The following is a 19,606-nucleotide window of genomic DNA, read 5'->3' as shown; positions in this document are numbered from 1 at the left end:
GACTCATATTATTTTCACTAAAAATAATTATTTTTAGAAATGTGATGTCAAAAATAATTATTTTGTTTTGTCTATATTAAAGATATTTTCAACCAATTTTTTGTTACTTAAAATATTTGAAGGACAAAAATTAAATACTACCTCAAAATTAAATTAAATGTATTTACTATCAAACAATCCACCTATGAGATGAACTTAAACTAGCTAAACTTTGGTCAAACCTAACAAAGAAAATGAGTTTCTAACACAACTTTGAATTATGCTAAGCCCAAAAAGATTAGCCTTAATTAGATGAGGTTAGGCAGAAAAAAGGTAAAAAGAAGAAACCTTGTTTATCATAATAAGTAACAATATGTATTAATTAATTATAATAAAGTGATAGTAATACGTAAAGGCACATGCCATATGTTTGTTGAATTGATTCTTCGGCAGATTCAAGATTTAAATCTGATCAATTCAATTTTTAAAATCTTAGCACTGAATTTATAGAATTATCATTTTAAAATCTGCAAAACACATTATGTTTTTGAATCAATAATCATCTATTTTTTTCTGTTTTCCAAAACCTACAAGGAAAATAGTATATGAATATTCACCTATTGTTCATCAAACATCACTTTTCAACTGATCTTTGGTCCTAACTATAGGAAACTTTAGATCTTTGGTCCTCACTTCTGCTTCATCCAATTTTTTCCTACCTACACCCCTTAATATTTCTCTATATATTACTACATTTTTAAGCTTTATTGTTTTGTTAATAAACTTTTAACATCAAATTGATTCTCCCAAATGGGATATTATTTTTCACAATCAAATCCTTCAACTTTCCTTCTTAATCAATTCCTCCTCAAAATATTCCTTCTTAATTTTATGTTACAATCTTCTAACACCACTAACATAGACTTACATCAATTAGTTTTCACAACATGTACTCAAAATCAAACATTACAAAATTATGATTTTTCAAAATTATCAATTGTTTCATCACTATTTCAAGAATTTCTTGATAAGTCCTTAGAATCAAAATTCTTTGAGACATATGCAGGGGATGAAAAAATATCCATTTTGGGATTATTTCAATGCAGAAATGACCTTAATTATAATGAATGTCATATTTGCACAAATAGACTTATTGACATTTATAGCCATTTTTGTGGAGAAAGAATCCCAGCTAGAGTTCAACTTTCTGGTTGCTATTTGGATTACAAGGCAGAGGAAAAGAGAGAGATTTCTAAGCTTCAAATGCTTCATAAGGTTAGTGCAGAGGTGGCAAATGAGCGTGTCGAGTTAAATTTAATAAATGGATCATGACCCGACCCATCCAAAGTGTGTTTGGATTGAGATGGGTCAGATCAAAATGTGTCAAATAATAGGGTATAACCCGAGTTTTCAATATTACCCGATCTCCTTTCCTTTTTTATTTTAAAAAAAAAATCTTGAATTATTAGTTTAAAGTTCTTTAAAATTTACATAATTCTTAGGTGGAATTTGTTTCAAAAAATGGTGAAATGATTTTTCTTTTCCGGTCTTTGGAAAAATGGTTTTAGTTTTTTGAAAAAATTAAGTGAAAGAACTTTTTCTATAATGATGTTTGATTGAAAAATAGTTTGTTTTTTTTTTACCTTCAAAAATTTGGTTTTCACCATCTCCAAATTAATTGTGTTTGTTTTGGGTTTAAGTTGTATCTTCACCCATTAAAATTCACAAATAGCCTCTTTTCAACAATAATAGAAGAAAAATAGTCACTATCGTAGAGTTTTATCTGTGAAATTTGAAACTCCAAGATAGCGGCTATTTTTAAATAAATGACCCAAAAATGACAAGTTGATGCGATATTTGCCTATTTCTATTTTGGCCTATTAATTTGATAGATTATCTCAAGTTCAATCTATCTTGTTTAATTTTTAGCGGTCGGACAAATTATCTAAAAATGAGTTGATTTTGCCATCTCCAGGTTTGCAGTAAGAAAAGGGCGAAATCGCGTAGTTTTTTGGAGGAGATGAGCTATGCATTTGCTGAAATTGTGAGTTGTGGAATGAATGAAAATGGATTTTGTGATTTGAGTGTTGGGAAAGTTCATGTCATGGCACAATGTGTTGGTAATTTAGGTGATTGTGATTGTGGTGCTTGTGTGAACAAAGCAGTGCAAATTGTTCATGATGAATGTTCATATTCTTTAGCTGGAGAAATTTATTTGGATGGATGTTATTTGAGTTATAACTATGGTAAAAATAAGGTTTCTAGTCATGACCTAGATGAAGGTTAGTTATCTACTCAAATTGTTTTTTTGGCATAGATCAATCTAAATTAAATTATCTTTATATAAAGGAAATTCAACAATGTATTTTTTTTTCTTGACAGGCAAAGGATATGGGAATGGTAGACAAAAATTGGCAGCAATTGTAGCAGGAGGAATAGTGGCTACCATTTTGTTAGGTGTAGTTTATTATTTCTTGAAGTCCTGTGGCAAGAAGGATGATGGTAAGCTTTTGATATATATATATATACATATATATTTGTATTGATCGAATTTTCTAAACTGGCACTGTCCGAGTCAAATTCTTAAAAAAAAATGCAGTACTTTTGTAGATAGCTCGTTCACCATTTCTACAGTGTTAGAGAGCAAGATAACTTGTCTTAATTTTTTTTAAAAAAAATATTTTTTTCACGCTATATTTGATGTTTATCTTGATCTTAAATTTTACTTGACAACAAATCGAATTTCAAAACTGATATCGAATTACTACTCTATTGTATTGCTATACCTAACATGACTCTCATGATGTATTCATATTTACACATTAATTTCTTTGCACTTATTTTAATTAAACACTGATTATTTTATTTGCTGCAGATTATTGGTGAACCAAGATGGAGAGTAGGTTTGAACTTAATTAATCAGTAGAGAAAACTTAATCTTCTCCTTCAATAATTCACTTATTATATATCTATTTGTATAAATTCTTTATTCAATTTCTTCTTCATTTTTTAAAGATGTGTAATTGTACCTAACTAATTTCATATAATAAATATATACAATGCATTTTTTAGTTTTGCTTTTTCCTCTTTAGTTAATTTCTTCTCTCTCTCTATGACTTAAATTCATTATTTTGATATGGAAGAATTGTGATGGTATATATGAATATCATCCTTCCACCATTAATAAGAGGTCTTGAGTTGAGCTCTGAGAACGAAAAAAGTCCTGATATGAATGTTTTCTCTTTTAATAAGCCTTATGAGGTGAAAATCCGAACTAGTTAGGCCAGAGCGCCAAAACAAGTACTAAGCATTAGATGAGAGACCAAAAATAGATAATTAGAAGTTCTTGGGTTTGAGCTCAGTGACTGAATTTTTTTAGTATATATGGAGTGTTTTCTCTTTTAATGAGTTTTACACGGTGCAAATTCTAATTAGTTAGGTCAAAAAGAAATAACCAAAATAAAATAAATTATCGTATAAAGCACTTAGTAGACTGGAGCTTACGCAAAGGGAATTCAATGAAATAAAATTCAATGAACCTTACGCAATATTTCGAATTCAAATTAATTAGGCTAGAGCTCCCAAAGGGAATAATGGCATAAGATGAGAGACAAAAAGAGAAATAACTAGAAGATCTCATGTTCGAGTCCTAGAAAGTTTTAGAAAATTTTTAGTAGAAAGCTTCTCTTTTTAATAAGCCGGCCTCACGACTTTGCGCAAATTTTGAATTATCCAAGCCAAAACCTCAAAACAGTTATCGAACACAAACGAAAAAAAAAAATAAGAGAAGATATGATCAATGGACAAAAGTTGACCATAAACACTAGAATGGTCCAAAACACACCAACAAAAAACCCTAAAAAATCTCCATAAAATTAGCATCCAGGCATGCAAAAAAAAAAAACTCAAACAAAATTCACACACACATTATTTCCTCCTCCTTTTATCTTGATGCCATTGCCAATCTCCACCACCATCTCCTCCTCGTCGCCGCCACAGACGGCGACAATAACACAACAATGGACCCCACCACCACCACCACCAACAACCTTAGCATCCCTACACCACAATCCTCCTCTCTCTCTTATCAACCTTCACCAAATAATAATAATATTTTTTCCCCTAGCAATAATAGCCACATTCTTGAAATTAGTCTCATTTCTGCCCAGGATTTAGCTCCTGTTTCAAAATCTCTACGTACTTATGCTCTCACATGGATCAATCCCAATAGAAAAAGAAGCACAAAAGTTGATAATGAAGGTCACAATAACCCTACGTGGAATGTCAAGTTCTCCTTCAAGGTTTTTTACGTTATATATAGTCTTTAAATTCAATGTCAAAATCAGGAATTCAAACGAGGCGATTCAAGAATTTCAACGTGTGCCCTAGAAACAATATTATTTGAACACCTTTTGTCATTTACATGCACTAGAATTTTCTCTTAATTTAAATGGATTCGAAAAAAATACAAGAATGTCACGCTTAGAATTTCAACGTGTGACCTAAAGCAATATTTGAACACCCTTTATCATTTATTATATATACTACAATCTTCAATTAATTTAAAGAAATTAACTATATTATATATAAGCAAAAAAAGATTATTATTTTTTTTGCCTATTATTTATGGAGCATAATTTTGTAGAATTCAAAATTCTTAAAGCCTTATAAATTGTTTAATTCTTCTTACTTTCTTTTATTTTTCTAATTTTTTTTAATTAACAGGTCAATGAGGAGTTCCTATATTCAGAGAATTCTTCAGTCCATGTTGAAATTTACACTGTTTCTTGGTTTAGAGATGTTTTAGTTGGTACAATTAATGTTCAATTGAACAATCTAATTAACCCTTATGTTAATTTCCAAAATTCATCCAGTGGAAAAAGATTTGTTGCTTTACAAATTAGAAGGCCATCTGGAAATCCTCAAGGAATTCTCAACATGGGAGTGGCTATTATTGAAAATTCTATGAGAAGCATGCCATTACTTTGTAATAATGAAATTATGGACCCTTCTTCTTTGGATTATAGAGATATTTTAGACAAGAAAATGAGTGAAAATCATCAAGAAGTTGATGATGATAAAAAAAGGGAAATAAATGAAAAAGTACAATTATGGAGATCTTTGAGTTTAGGGTATTCCAAGGTTAACACTGACGAATTTCCTACCAAAGGTGACTCCATTTGTAACGGTTCAATGGCAAATGGCTCGATGTGTAATGGATCTATGTTAAATGGTTCGGAGTTATGTTCGGATGTTGGCCCATCAGCTTCTATTGTTGCAGCTGAGATAGCCGCTAAAAGGTACTGTTATTAAATTGTATGATCATCTCGTTGAAAAACTTCTTTTACTATCAAAGCATATTTTTACTACTTTATTGTGTTTTCATCCTTTATTGGGCCAATCATGGAGTAAAATTTAATAAGATAACCACTTTTTAGCCACAAAATTGACCAATAGTCAATATTATGAAGTTATAAATTTCACAAGTAAAACTCCAAGATGTTGTCAACAATAGCTTGTGGAGTTTGAAATTTCATGACAGCGGCTATTTATTAAAAACAGAGCGGAAAATGGCCAGTGAACTCTATTTCTATGCAATCATGTGTAAAGTTGATAATTAGTGGCCATGAGGAGCATTTGCACAAATGACCTATTCAGAGGCTACTATTTTAATTATGTCTCATATTAACCAGTGAACTAATTTTGTTTGCCAAAAACCAAAATTTCATTCAACTTCTCCCTAAGGCAAAATTTAACCCCCCCCCCCCCCCCGGTCTAACGAGGGATTAGATAATCTAAATAGTGGTCACAAGAAAAGACCATATGGTGCAAATAATCCAAACGATGCGATTTGAATTTAGGATTTATGTTTACTTACGATATATGTCTACTCACATACCGTATTGAATTGTATAGTGATCATCTTATCTGCAAGGTTAAATGATTAAAACGTACACTTTTAATTATTTAATTATATTTTTATCAGATACCAACAGCCACCATCGTCAGCACAACCCGAGTCACCACAAGAAGTGGAGACCAAACAATCAAAGGAAATGGAAGATGGAGAAAGCTCAATAATATTCGGGGATTTAACAGCAAAGGAAGCGTATGCAAAAGGGTTATTATCATCAAGTAGGGAGAGATTGAGGAAAGAGATGGTGGCGACGATGCAGACGCAAGCGGTGAACGGAGAACATGCACGACGGAACTCCGACGGAGGAGGGTTGTTTTCTTGCTTTGGAAATGCGTATGGTATTGAGTTTAGAATTGTTTGCGGAGCGAACAATAACAACAACAATAATAATGTTGGGAATAGTAGTAGGATTCCTAATACTATCAACAAAGGTAGAAAAAAATGGTCTAGTGAGACAAATTCAGCATGAGGACAACATTATTTTAGTACATGTAAAATGTAATAGGATAAATTTAATGTTGTTTAAAATCTTGTATAGTTACTTGTCTAATTAGTTCCTAAAAGAGATGTTTCTTAATTATCATCGACGGATTCTCATGATGAGATGAATAGAATCTTTCAACTTGATTTGAGAAAATGTCATTTTAGGTTACTATTTAAATGATGCTCCGTATTTTGAAAAGTTGTTTTAATTGTCAATTAACGTTTGTAATAACAATTACAAAATTTTAAAAGATTTTCAAATTGTTCGGAATGAATTTATTAAATCATGAGTATTTCATTCTCTTAAAAAAGGGGAGTGTGTGGGGTGGGGTGGGGGGGATCATTTACTAAATAGTTATTTCAAAAAAAAAAATAACTAACAAAAGTTTTATGAATTCTTCGAACTCAATCAAAATTTTGAGTTTGAGCCTTGATCACGAAAAAATCTTGACGATGAACCCACTCAATTATTACTTCTTTGAGTGTGAATTTCTTATTTCTATTCATTTTCATTTGCAAATACATGTATCATATGTGTTAGGTATTTCATTTTTCCACTTCTTTTGGATGTGATGGTCCGCTACTAAATTGTTCACTACTTAGGATTGTGATTGCAAATGGATCTAAATTGGAATATATTTAAAGACAACCTACAATAATTGGTAATTTAAGTTTTGAAATTTTCTTCTCTAATTTTTTATTGAGTTAATTATAGTGAGTTTGTCTAATACAGTTTATTTCTTTTATGTATTTGATAGACTATTATATTAAAATAAAATTTATTTTATATTCGCCTAAAAAATATCTGTTACCGATTCTTTATCAACAACAACAACAACAAAAAGTCTTTTAATTTTTCATATATAATGCATTTGAAAAAATTGGACACCAATAATGAGTTGTCTTTTTGTCATCCTTACTAGTAAACTATCACAATAATTTATGAATTTCTTTAACTTCTATGAGAAAATTGGTAGTTGAAGGTCGAAAATTTTATCAATGAAATGTTAGACAATATTCAAGGTTGAGAAATATATAAGTAAACTTGAATCTTACGTTATTCGAAAAGATAATTGTTTACCTAACCAAAAATAAAAATCTATATAACAGCCTAAAAAGGAACTTTTTGCATAAATCAACCTTTAGTTTTAAAAAAAAGAAAAGAATTGAAGGTACAAAACACGTGGAAAAGTAGTTGTAGAAAAGTATTTGGACAATAAAAAAATCTAAAGAAATTAATTCAAATAAATAAATAATTTTTCAAAGTTAAACTTTTTTAATCATACGTATACTTATGGTCCATATGTTGAAAAGTCATTCTTAGATTAAATCTAGATTTATAAATTAGAGGGCCTATTTTTATGGCGACACTTTTTGTTAGATTTTATTTTTATATTTAGATGAAAATATTTATTTAAAAATAGAAAAGTTTCTATTATCCTATGCAATCCATATTGTATCGAAAAGTGGAATAAGTTATTCATCTTTTTAAAAAACCTTTCTTGTTAGAAATAAATCATGTCTTAGTCATGTTTTCTTTGTCCACAATAAATGTTTTTGCTCAAATTAAACTTTAACTTTTTAAAATTATAGGTCTCGAGTTTGAACTTTAAATAAAATTGTTAAACTCGACTTTGCCCAATGCTCATGAAGCCGATGCAATTCATTCTTTACTTGGGTAGAGTTGTTTAAGATTTTTAATTGATTTACTTCGATATCGTCATTTTGGTTATTATATAAATTTTATCTTTATATTTAAAAATTATGTAAATATAACTTTTGTATATTAGATTATCGTCTAATTTGCAGAGAAGTTTAGGTAATACTCTAATATATTTTCATTAGCAAAAAAATAGATTATGATATGAAAGGTTCAGAATTTTTTAAAAAAAGAAAGGATAACTTACGATGAAAAATAGATTATTTTTGAAATATCAGAAAGGTTTTTGATTTTTTCGTGCAAAAAATATTATTAATTTTTTCCTCACCTATTCAATCAAAATATCCATAAAAACAACCAATAAATATTTTTCAATTAAAAATTTTAATTAAAAATATAGTGATGTTTTAATAACGGAGGTTAATAGAATAGACTGAAGTTGGGGCAATCGAGGCTCTTTGGGAATGTAATTACCTCTTTACTAAAGAGCGTTTTACCTATAAAGTAAATTTTTTCACATAAATCTAGCATAATTGTGATTAAAAACGAGTACCGAATACTGAAAAAAACAAGTGAGGATTGCTCAGTTGGTTAAGCACCTCCACTCACGACCAGTAGGTCTTGGGTTCGAGTCACACTGGAGGAGAAGTGTGGAAACACTATAAATCCTTCAAAATGAAAAAAAAAAATACTGAAAAAAAAGACTTTTTTTTAAAAAATCACAGTTGACTGAAATGATTAACTAATAAAATTAAGAAAAGAAGAAAGAAAGCCAAAAAAAAAAAAACCAACTACCATGGAATAACAGACATCCGTTTAACATAAAACATCATTATTAAATTAAAAAGCTGCCCCCATTCTCTTTTCTCTGTCTTTCCAGTATTATAGCTCTCTTCTTAACTTTTTCTCAAGAAAAAAAGTAAAAACTTTCATAAAGATTGAATCTTTCCTAAATAATTCCTATATTTAATCTCCCACAAGACCAAAAATTAGAGAAAATAGTGCTGTTTTTGTACTTGCCCCAACTTTTTTCTTGTTTCTTGATTCAAAGTGTTTTTACTTTTTTGGTCAACTGAGAGCAAATTCTTGAGAAAACATTTTGTGGGGTTTTAGAGGGATTTTGTTTTTAGTCTTTTCTTGATATTTTTTTTTTGTGATTGAGATAAAGAAGAAATGTTTGGGAGGGATTGTTGCTGTTGGGACAGTGCCACTGATTACAGTCATGTTGAAATTGAACCACAGAGCTTTATTTTGCCTTCACCAATTCCACAATGGCCTCAAGGTATTTTCTTGAAGTTTTTGTTTGGTAAAAAAAGTGTTCTTTTTCTTCTGCTAATTAAAGAGATAACATAAGATCTGTATTTTGTTTTCAGTTGACTTTGTCTGTCTGTTCTATGGTTGACTTGGTCTAAAAATGAATATAATTATCTATTTGTTACTAAAGTTCACATTTTTATGCTAGTAGAGAATAAATTCTAGTATTTGTAATTTAATCTTTTAAGGGAGGGCTATCGGAAACAGATTCTCTATCTCTACGAGGTAGATGGTTGATTTGAGCTAAAAACTGACACGAAGTTTTAAGAAGATATATAAGATTTTTGAATAGTGTGGTCTTAAATTAACGATATTAGAATATACAGAATTTTACAGTTGCCAAAAAATGAAAGATAGAAAATAACTTCTAGTAGTAGTAGTAATTTTACTTTGTATAATATTGGCTTGAGATAATTTTAAAGAGAAATATGATCGATGAGAGTTCATATAGCCGACCCAACTTGTTTGGGATTTAGGCGTAGTTGTTGTGAAGTTCACATTTTCATGTGGCAACAATCTCTCTCAAGTGAATATGGTCACGGTGCGTGAATATTTATATAGTCGATCACATTGTTTGTATCAAGCTATGTTGCTCGAGCTCTCCAAAAATTGTTGACGCACTTGTGTGCAATCCTCGATATACGCGCTACTTTCAGAGGATCCAACATGAACTTGTCCGCATATCTGAAGAGTTCGAGCAACATAGGTATCAAGTATTTTTGAAAGAACAGAGAGAGTAAAAATTGTGCTATGGTTTCTCTATTTGCTTAAATGGGAATATTGTCTCTGTGTAGGTAAAGGATTTGCTAAAGGAAAAATATGCCTAGGTGAAATTGAAGCTGTTCAAATCACCAAGTTTAAGAAAATTTGGAGTTGTACTCCATTTTTTGGAAAATCAAAATCAGTCTCATTCTATAAACCAGATGAAATTCCACAAGGATTTTCGATCGTTGGTCACTACTGTCAGCCAGATGATGAGAAGAACATAACCGGCTATGTTCTTGCTGTCAAAGATTTGAAGCTGAAAAAATCGCTTCAAGATTCGACTTCCAAGCTTCCTGCTCTTGCAAAGCCAATGAACTACGCTTTAGTTCATAGCGCGAATTCCCTTTTTAAGGAAGTTGGTTACATCTGGCTTCCAAATGCTCCAGTTGGTTATAAAGCAATGGGCTTTGTGGCTACTGCTGAGCCTAATGAACCAAATCTTGATGAAGTTAGATGTGTCCGCACAGATCTTACAGAGAGTTGTGAGACTTATGAAGTTGTTTTTAGTGAAAATTCATTTTTTTCAAAGATCCAATTTCAAGTTTGGAAAACTAGACCTTGCAAGAGGGGCATGTTATGTAGAGGGGTCTCGGTTGGGACGTTCTTCTGCAGTATGAGGTTCACTAAAGGCGATGACCTCGCCGTGGCATGTTTGAAGAATCTCGACTCGTCTCTACAGGCAATGCCCAATCTTGAGCAGGTCCATGCTCTCATCGAGCACTATGGACCTACTGTTTATTTCCATCCTGACGAAATTTACTTGCCCTCATCCGTTCCATGGTTTTTCACAAACGGAGCTCTTCTATTTAAAGACGGTAAGGACAATGGTATTGTTATTGATGCGAAAGGCTCAAACTTGCCTGCAGGCGGACGAAATGATGGGAAATATTGGCTTGATTTGCCTAGTATAGATGTTGAAAATAGACACACTGTCAAATGTGGTAAGATTGAGACCGCGGAGCTCTATGTTCATGTTAAACCAGCTGAAGGAGGAACATTCACTGACATTGCAATGTGGATTTTTTGCCCCTTCAATGGACCGGCTACACTCAAAGTAGGTTTGATAAATCTTTCCCTGAATAGAGTAGGCGAACACGTTTGTGATTGGGAGCATTATACTCTTCGTATTAGCAATTTTTCAGGGGAGCTCTGTAGTGTATACTTCTCGGAACATAGTGGTGGTGAATGGGTTGATGTTCGTGATTTGGAGTTCATCGAGGGGAATAAGTCAATCGTATATGCATCAAGAAATGGTCACGCGAGTTTCCCACATCCTGGATGTTACCTTCAAGGCAATACAAAACTTGGTATTGGAGTGAGGAATGATTGTGCTAAAAGCAAATACTATGTAGACTCTAGCAGTAAGTATCGAATCATTGCTGCTGAGTACCTTGGAGAAGGAACTGTCGTGGAACCGCCATGGTTACAGTACATGAGGGAATGGGGTCCAACCATTGAGTACAAATCTGGATATGAAGTGGACGAGATAATCAAACACCTTCCATCATTTTTCAGATTTTCAGTGGAGACTCTCGTCGAGCTATTTCCAACTGAACTTTATGGCGAAGCAGGGCCTACAGGACCTAAGGAGAAGAACAACTGGTTCGGTGATGAAAGGTGGTAGGCAGAGGTGTATCTACGATCCAAAGTCAATAAGTTCAAAATAAGTATGATCTTATTATATGTTTTTCCTTTTTGTGCATATGTATACATGATTGATCCGAAAGCAATAGATTCAGTTGAACCCACCGATTTGCTCTAGATTCGCCTCGGGTAATAGGTCTTTCAACAATGCTTTTGGAATTCTTAGAATTACTCAATGTCCTCCATTGCTTGTATATATAGGAGGTTAAGGGTTCAAATGAAGAACCATTCTTTGTAAAGTTAAGTGTATTTTTGCTTTTTGTGTGAACATTAAACTCTTTTAGCCCTTTATGTCCAAATTATATTTTTTCAAGATTTTAAAACAACTTTTGAACCATAACTTACGTGCAAATACCACTGTTGTTGTTAGTTCCAAATCATGTGTCGGATAATTCTTCTTGTAGTTCTTAAACTGCATGAAGGCGTATGCAATCACTTAGACATACACATTTGAACTCACAGCGTGAGTAGCGTCTATTTGCTTCAACCTTATAATAAATAAATTTAATCGACATATGTGCTTGTGATCTTCTATATTATATAATATAATTTATATATGTTAGTTTGTCGAATAGTACAAAGTAAACACAACTTTGATCCATATAGTATTAACTATTAAAGTAATATAACTACAAAATAGTGGAATTATCTCTAAAATGATTTTATATCCCAAAATAGAATGACACAATTAATACTAGTAGATTGATATGTTATTTATTAATCTCGTCTTTTACAAAATTTATTGATACCAAAAAAAAGAATAGTGTTATCATAGTTTCCAATTGTATTAATTCAAATAGTGTTCTTCTTACCTAAAAAGGAAGTTGGAAAAAAGGTAATATTGTGACATAAATATTAATTTGAGTTGATGTGAATTTTAATAACAAGTAATTTGACTGAAAATTTACGTTATTCTGTCTCTTTTTTATTCAAACGATTTCCATTCAAATATTGTCATGACAGTAATATACAAATTAATCTACTTGCATTTTGAGTGTCATCAATATCTAAACAGATTCAAATTAAAAAAAATTGCGAGGAAGTCCTTCCCTAATGAAAAAAGAGGTAATCGGAATTGAAAGAATTTAATTAAACTAAATATTCAAGCAATCTAATCTCATGTTTTTCATTCACAATAACTCTTCTACCTAGACAGATTCAAATTGAAAGAAATAACATAATCTTTTTCGTTTCTACTAAAATTCAAATCTTGTTCACGTTTTTATTCACAACAATATTTATTCGAATATTGTCATAAAGTGATATACAGATCAACTTACACACATTCTGACTATCATCAATATCTAGACAATTTTAAATTGAAAGAAATAATGTATTTTGTGTTGTTTTTACTAAAATCTGAAGCTTGATCACATTTTTCATTCACAGCTGGTTTCATTTGAAATTGTCGTGTTATACAGATCATCTTACACACATTGTGACTATCATCAATCCCTACGCATATTCAAATTGAAAAAAATAGCTTAACTTTCTCGTTTCTACTAAAATTTGAACCTAATACACGTTTTTCATTCACAATGAGTGTCATTCGACTATTGCCATAAAGCCATACACAAATCAACTTACACACATTTCGAGTATCGTCAATATCTAGAATGATTCAAAGATACAACATAACATTTTTCCTTTCTACTAAAATTTGAATCTTGTTCACGTTTTTCATTCACAACAGTTTCATTCAATACTGACATAAAATGATATACAGATCAGCTCACACACATTCTGACAATACAGATCAGCTCACACACATTCTGACTATCACCAATATCAAATTGAAAGAAATTACATAATTTTCTCGTGTGTACTAAAATACCTCTGTTAATTTTTTCATCGCTTTTCACTTTTCGAAATTCAAACTATGTAAACTTTAACGAGCATTTTAAATCGTACTTTTTCATCATATTAACATTAAAGAAATTTACAACATCTAATATTTTTCATATAATGTTTTTATTATAACTTCAAAATTAGTTAAATTAATTCTCGAGATAAGAAAAAAAATACTTATTTTGAGACGGAATTTCTTTTTTTTTTTTTTACTCCTAAATCCACCCACCTTTTTGTCATTTTTTTTTCCACCCAAGTCACTATCACCCTCCCCCTTACTATATATATATAGTACATCAATTCTCCAAATTCCAAAAAGAATACTTAGTACAGTAGAATCAAAAATTTCAAGAACTTCCATTTTTTCGTCCAAGAACCATTTTTCTGCATTGTTTCAACAATGGAGGAAGATAAGAATATACCCAGAGAGGAAGCAATGTATATATCAAGAAAATGTTGGTACAAGTTCAAGAAAGTGTCAAGTCTTGGTCTTTTGACTCCGTTTATTGTTTGTTTAGCTTCGGGGAATCTAAAAATTGGCACATTCATGAATTTCATAGCTCAAGATCCTTACTACCAAAAAGCATTTGCTAAAGCGTAAGAATTTTTGTTTTTGTCATTTTTTCATTTATTGAGTAGTAACTTGAGTTGGGTTCATTCGTTTTTGAGTTAATGATCAAAAACATACATCGATACTGAGTTTTCCAAATATTTGTTTTCAATCGACAATAGGCGCGAAAATGGAATTGTGGATAGTTGAGAAAATGTGATAGTTTAGGTGTGTTTTTTACTATTAACTCTTCGTTCTTTTTGACCATTTTCGTTAACTGCAGATTAAGTATTTAAGTTGTTATTATTCTTGAATGAAAATGATGGAATGATATACATTTCTTGTAATGTTAGTTAAGTTTAGAAAGATTTTACTCCCAATTAGTTCTGCCATTTTTCAGTTATTAACTTTGGAGCTGAATTGGGTTGGGTTGATTCGTTTTTTAGAGTTCCATTTTCGGTAACTGCAGATAAAGTAGTTAAGTTGCTATTATTCTTGAATGAAAATGGTGGGAAAGATATACATTTCTTGAAATGTTAGTTAAAGTTTTTTCAGTTTGAATCTTGATAATTGAGTGAGTAGTCTTCTAGTTCTTGTTTAGAAAGATTTTACTCCCAATTTGTTTTGCCATTTTTCGATTATTGAGTAACTTTGGAGCTGAATTGGTTTGGATTGATTCTTTTTTTTAGAGTTTCCATTTTTGGTAACTGCAGATATAGTAAGTTAAGTTGCTGTTCTTCTTGAATCAAAATAGTGAAATGTTAGTTGAAGTGGGAAATGCTTTGAGCAGAGGGTGTTCTTGTTTTTCAACCCTTAATCTTTAATGCTGTTGTTGTTGTATAACCATCCATGCAATGGTGTTTGCTGCTAATTTATGACATAATAGAGCAGAATGAAATTATTTAGTATCGAAATGCAATGGACTTAGTGAGATCAGGATGAATTTAGAGGAGTTCTAAAGTTGATGCTAACTAATTTTAGGATTGAGACATGATTGGTTGGTTTCGTTTCCAATGAGAATATGCAAGAACTAATCAAATTATGTTCTGCCATCATTTTTTTCCCGAGTGTCGAATGGTTACTTATGGGGGGAAGATTATTGGTTTTTGGGATCTCTTTTAGAAAATCTTGGAAATTCATCATTGGAAAAGATATCTTGTCATAAGATGATGCAGGATTTTTGGGGTCTAGTTGGTTTTGGTACTCTGTATTGGTGCTAATAAATGTAGGAATTAGGATAAATGGTTGAGTTTTTGGTTGTGAATGAACTTGTTTTACCTATGTATAAGTTGTTTGATATTTTTATTCTGTTTATGAAGTTCATGGAAAGTTAAAAAACACCAAAATGTGTTGCAGGTATGAAGCTGCAGAAAAGTGTACTGATGATGATGATGCAAAGTTGGCCCTTCGTGAAATGCGGATGATTTCCATTAGAGAATTCAAGATGGAAGATGCGTTTCTTAAAGTGAGATATATGTTCTTTCTCTTGTTCACCTTTAGTTCTAGTTTCTCATCAAACACTTGTTTATCATTGCTTACTTTCTGCTTATTAAATATAATTTAGTACATCTTTGTATTTGCTTCCTCTCCACGGGGAAATTTTTGCAGTTGGATAGGTATTCTACTTACAAAATATTTTAGATGTTTCTCTAGAATTTCATAGTTTTTGTATCTAGTCTAACTAATACTCTTGACATGCAAAGCTTAAATGCCTAGAAAAACCTATAAGCAATTGCACACAACACGGTCAAATGGATGGCATATTGTAGTCCATTTAGGGGATGTGCTCTAAGAAGAGGGCTTACTGGGCACATAAGATGTCTTGAGGAGCATATAAGTAAAATTGTCGAAGAATCCGGAAAAAATATAGTGGAAATAAGTGAGGATGATTATAAGAGAGGAAGAAGAAAAGACGAGCTTAAACTAGGGGTCAACAATGGGTATAGGACTGAATTATTGGTGATAGTTCTGATAGGAAAAACGAACACATGATAGTTCGGGTAGAAAACTCGCAAAAACGTGATATTTCAAGTGTGTTTTTGATCATTATCTCTTTTTCTTATGATATTGCATTTGAAGTGCTATGTATCAAAGTATTTCTTATTAGTAACCTTTAAATTTCCCATTTCTTTCATAAATCACAAATCACTTTTAGGAGTGGGACGCTCATATTGGCGATAAGTGCACTCTCAATCCCAGAACAGTCAAGTTGACAGAGTTCTTAAAGGCTACAGCCTCAGGAAGGATTGAAGGAGTAAACCCTGCTACATTTGAAACACCGTTTGAGAGAACTAAGTTGCCAGCTTATATCCTTGGTGCTATGATTCCTTGCCTTAGACTTTATGCCTACCTTGGTAAGGAGCTTCTAATGTTTCTTCAGGGGAATACAACTCATCTATATAAGACAACCATTCGAGCTTATGCTTCTGAAAGTTTGGAGGTTCGTGGCTTGTCTGTACCTTGTTTGTCATACTGCTGAATTCAGCTGGTTTTTAAGATTTAACATAATGTGACACACTTTTACTGCACTGGCTCACTTTTGTTTTTTGAACACAGGAATTGGTTAAGAAAAATGAGAACTTGTTGGACAAACTAAGCATCACTTTGACAGGCAACGAGCTCAGCATCATTGAGAAGCTTTATCATCAAGCAATGAAAATTGAATTGGGGTTCTTGTTAGCGCAGCCACTTGATCAGAAATCTGTCATCCCTATATCAAGAGAGCACAATCTTGATGAAGAACGGCTTGTGATATTCTTTAAGTTTGATTTGACATGCACGGTTATTGATTCTTCAGCCATATTGGCAGAAATGACAATTGTATCAGCACCAAAATCTGGTGAAGATCAACCAGAGAATCAACTTGTTCGACTGTTGTCAGATGATCTTAAAAGTACATGGGACGATATCTGTAAGGACTATACCGATGAATATGAGCAATGCATAGACACACTGTTGCTCACTTTTGAAAAAGGTAAACATTCATTCTTGTTATTTTTTGCTGTTGTTCAGCCTTCCAATTGTCGGATATTGTCAGTCCAGATGAAATGAATTTGATATCGAAGAGTTTATTCCTACTTCACAGCTGAAAAACTTGATTATGAAAGGCTGCATAAAGCACTTGAGCAGCTTTCAGATTTTGAGAAAAGAGCTAATACAAGGGTGAGTGAATCTGGAGTACTGAGAGGTCTGAAACTTGAAGACATAAAGAGAGCTGGGGAGCTGATGATTATTCAGGATGGTTGTAAAAACTTCTTCCAGAGCATAATAAAAAATGAACAGTTGAATGCAGACATTCATGTCCTCTCTTGTTGTTGGTGCAGTGACCTTATAAGGTCTGCCTTTTCATCAGGTACTTTCTTGCAGATTAGAACTAGTGAAAAATGTATTTTGTCGAATCATATATGACCTTTGATTATATTTTGGTTAGATAACGTAGTATTCTGGTAAAGTTGCTCGGACACTTAATAATGTTGATGGTGTGTGTCGGATCGTACATGGTTGCGACAACATTTTTAGAGAGTCCGAGCACCATACCTTGTAACTAAAAATCTTTCCTTTTCTTGCCTTGTTTTGAATAGGGGGTTTGGATGTTGTGAATGTGCACGCGAATGAGTTAATATTTGAAGAAAATGTTTCCACTGGTGTAATTGTTAAGAAAGTTGAATGCCCCTTTGACAAGGTTCAAACCTTCAGTAAAGTTTTAAACAACTACAGCAATGACAAAAAGAATCTGATTGTTCACATTGGGGATACCATGAGTGATTTGCTTTGCTTGCTACAAGCAGATATTGGCATTGTGTTTAATCCAAGTCCAAGTCTAATGAGAGTTGGGAATCATTTTGGTGTTTCTTTCATTCCGCTGTACCGTGGCATTGTTGAGAAACAGAAGACTTTTACTGAGAAAGACTCAACTAGTTGGAACAGACTCTCTGGTGTTCTCTATACCGTTTCTAGCTGGGCTGAGATTCACATGTTCATACTGGGATCGTTGTACACAGATTAGTCGTGTTAATTAGGACGTACAGAAATTCATACATAGTGATATTAGATCATACAATACAGCATGGTGGCAAGTTTTATTGCAGTCCACAGATCAACTCATTTTACAAGACCATCTCTTCAGAAGTGTAAATGTTTGATTCGTTGAATCATCGTGAGGAAGTTGGTGCTTCAACAATATTGCTCAAGTGTTTTATACATGATTGTTTTGTTACAAATTCTTGCTGTTCAGTACAAGAAAAGATAGTGAGCTGAAAATTTATAGCTTCATAGCTTTGTTTTTTGTTTTGCAGCTATTAAGAACAAGTACTATTGTTAAATGCATAAGACATTCTATACAGTCAATCATCTAGTTATTGTTTTTGCCCTTTTGTATTGTTAACCTTTTCTTTCTCGTTTGGGATTGAGGCATAGTAGTTGAGGATCCCCCTCCTCCTCCTCCCCCCACACTGTTTCTCCATTCACGGGGAGGGGGAAGACTAGCCTCGTTACTGTGAGTCAATCCACGATAACTATGAACGATTTGAGACTTTTGACATGTTATGGCCACAAAAATGGCATAACAAGTTCAAGATCATAAAATTTGCTTTTGATATGTGTCAAAAGTCTTTCTTTTTTAAACTTTATAGCCAGTCAAACAACGCAATATATAAAAGAAAAGATAAGAATCTCAGAAGTATACCTATTACTACTATTTTAATAAATAACCTGATTGTGGAAATATTATTTTCGCCCTTAACCTATAGTGTGTTAACAATAAAATCTTATTCACACTTAATATTTATCACCTAATTATGATTAAATAATTTTAACTAATTATTCAGTTCAATGTAAACATTGAGTGCGAGCAAACTATTTGGTGAAATTAAAATCTCCAATTCTTCAGCCGACATGCCCACTTAGTGAACCAAGTCAAAAGCTATATGCCCCCACCTAGAAATTAGAAAATGTAGGGTTCATAATAATAATAATAATAATAATAATATATATAGGAGTCAAAAGAAAAACAATCTTTTGATGAAAAATCATAATATGGTGGGGATTTTAAGTCTTATGACGCTACAACAAACAAACAAAGGTTTTTACGGTAATAATATAATTATTATTATATTATATTTAATGATAATAATATAATATAAATATTTATAATCAACATTTTATATAAATATCACTAAATACTTTAGTGATTATGGATCCATAATCACTAAAGTATTTAGCCATATCGCTTTGAACTTCTTATCTTTATCTGACCATTTTTATGCTTTTACTGAGCCGAGGATCTTTCGGAAACAGCCGTCCTGCCTTGGTAGGAATAAGGTCTGCGTACACTTTATCCTCCTCAGACCCTAAGTTATGAAATTTCACTTGGTTATTGCTGTACTTTAGTGATTATGAATACAATAACATTAACTTAATTGTTATTAAATATATTTACGACGATAAA

At 32.0% G+C, this 19,606-nt stretch overlaps 4 protein-coding genes across 4 annotated transcripts; all 4 read left to right on the top strand.

Annotated features, from left to right (window-relative positions):
• Positions 1-966: 966 nt before the first annotated feature.
• LOC129879027 (plasmodesmata-located protein 4-like) lies at positions 967-2,942 on the top strand. The gene is made up of 4 exons (XM_055953501.1): positions 967-1,254; positions 1,955-2,261; positions 2,362-2,481; positions 2,855-2,942. Exons 1-4 carry the CDS (start codon positions 1,243-1,245, stop codon positions 2,863-2,865), a joined length of 450 nt encoding a protein of 149 aa, XP_055809476.1. The 5' UTR covers positions 967-1,242; the 3' UTR covers positions 2,866-2,942.
• LOC129873877 (uncharacterized) lies at positions 2,872-6,365 on the top strand. Its single transcript, XM_055949067.1, has 4 exons — positions 2,872-2,878; positions 3,859-4,280; positions 4,705-5,279; positions 5,966-6,365. The coding sequence occupies exons 1-4, from the start codon at positions 2,872-2,874 to the stop codon at positions 6,363-6,365; spliced, it is 1,404 nt and encodes a 467-aa protein (XP_055805042.1).
• Positions 6,366-8,893: 2,528 nt separating this feature from the next.
• On the top strand, positions 8,894-12,102 carry LOC129881129 (hypothetical protein At1g04090-like). The gene is made up of 2 exons (XM_055955485.1): positions 8,894-9,321; positions 10,148-12,102. Exons 1-2 carry the CDS (start codon positions 9,213-9,215, stop codon positions 11,740-11,742), a joined length of 1,704 nt encoding a protein of 567 aa, XP_055811460.1. The 5' UTR covers positions 8,894-9,212; the 3' UTR covers positions 11,743-12,102.
• A 1,818-nt stretch (positions 12,103-13,920) lies between these two features.
• LOC129879011 (bifunctional TH2 protein, mitochondrial-like) lies at positions 13,921-18,507 on the top strand. Its single transcript, XM_055953500.1, has 6 exons — positions 13,921-14,207; positions 15,517-15,625; positions 16,316-16,600; positions 16,717-17,134; positions 17,246-17,512; positions 17,742-18,507. The coding sequence occupies exons 1-6, from the start codon at positions 14,011-14,013 to the stop codon at positions 18,164-18,166; spliced, it is 1,701 nt and encodes a 566-aa protein (XP_055809475.1). The 5' UTR covers positions 13,921-14,010; the 3' UTR covers positions 18,167-18,507.
• Positions 18,508-19,606: the final 1,099 nt, after the last annotated feature.

The sequence above is a fragment of the Solanum dulcamara genome, chromosome 2 (genome assembly GCF_947179165.1).
Source record: "Solanum dulcamara chromosome 2, daSolDulc1.2, whole genome shotgun sequence".
NCBI classification, from domain to species: domain Eukaryota; kingdom Viridiplantae; phylum Streptophyta; class Magnoliopsida; order Solanales; family Solanaceae; genus Solanum; species Solanum dulcamara.
This window is presented reverse-complemented; position numbering and strand designations above follow the sequence as displayed.

Excerpts from the sequence above, each read along its gene's own strand:
- LOC129873877 (XM_055949067.1), top strand. Across the intron at positions 4,281-4,704 it reads ATGTCAAGTTCTCCTTCAAG|GTCAATGAGGAGTTCCTATA; the intron begins GTTTTTTACGTT and ends TTTAATTAACAG. Across the intron at positions 5,280-5,965 it reads GCTGAGATAGCCGCTAAAAG|ATACCAACAGCCACCATCGT; the intron begins GTACTGTTATTA and ends TATTTTTATCAG.
- LOC129881129 (XM_055955485.1), top strand. The coding sequence starts at position 9,213 with ATGTTTGGGAGGGATTGTTGCTGTTGGGACAGTGCCACTGATTACAGT. Across the intron at positions 9,322-10,147 it reads AATTCCACAATGGCCTCAAG|GTAAAGGATTTGCTAAAGGA; the intron begins GTATTTTCTTGA and ends GTCTCTGTGTAG.
- LOC129879027 (XM_055953501.1), top strand. Across the intron at positions 2,262-2,361 it reads TAGTCATGACCTAGATGAAG|GCAAAGGATATGGGAATGGT; the intron begins GTTAGTTATCTA and ends TTTTCTTGACAG.
- LOC129879011 (XM_055953500.1), top strand. The coding sequence starts at position 14,011 with ATGGAGGAAGATAAGAATATACCCAGAGAGGAAGCAATGTATATATCA. Across the intron at positions 14,208-15,516 it reads CAAAAAGCATTTGCTAAAGC|GTATGAAGCTGCAGAAAAGT; the intron begins GTAAGAATTTTT and ends AATGTGTTGCAG. Across the intron at positions 15,626-16,315 it reads TGGAAGATGCGTTTCTTAAA|GAGTGGGACGCTCATATTGG; the intron begins GTGAGATATATG and ends AATCACTTTTAG.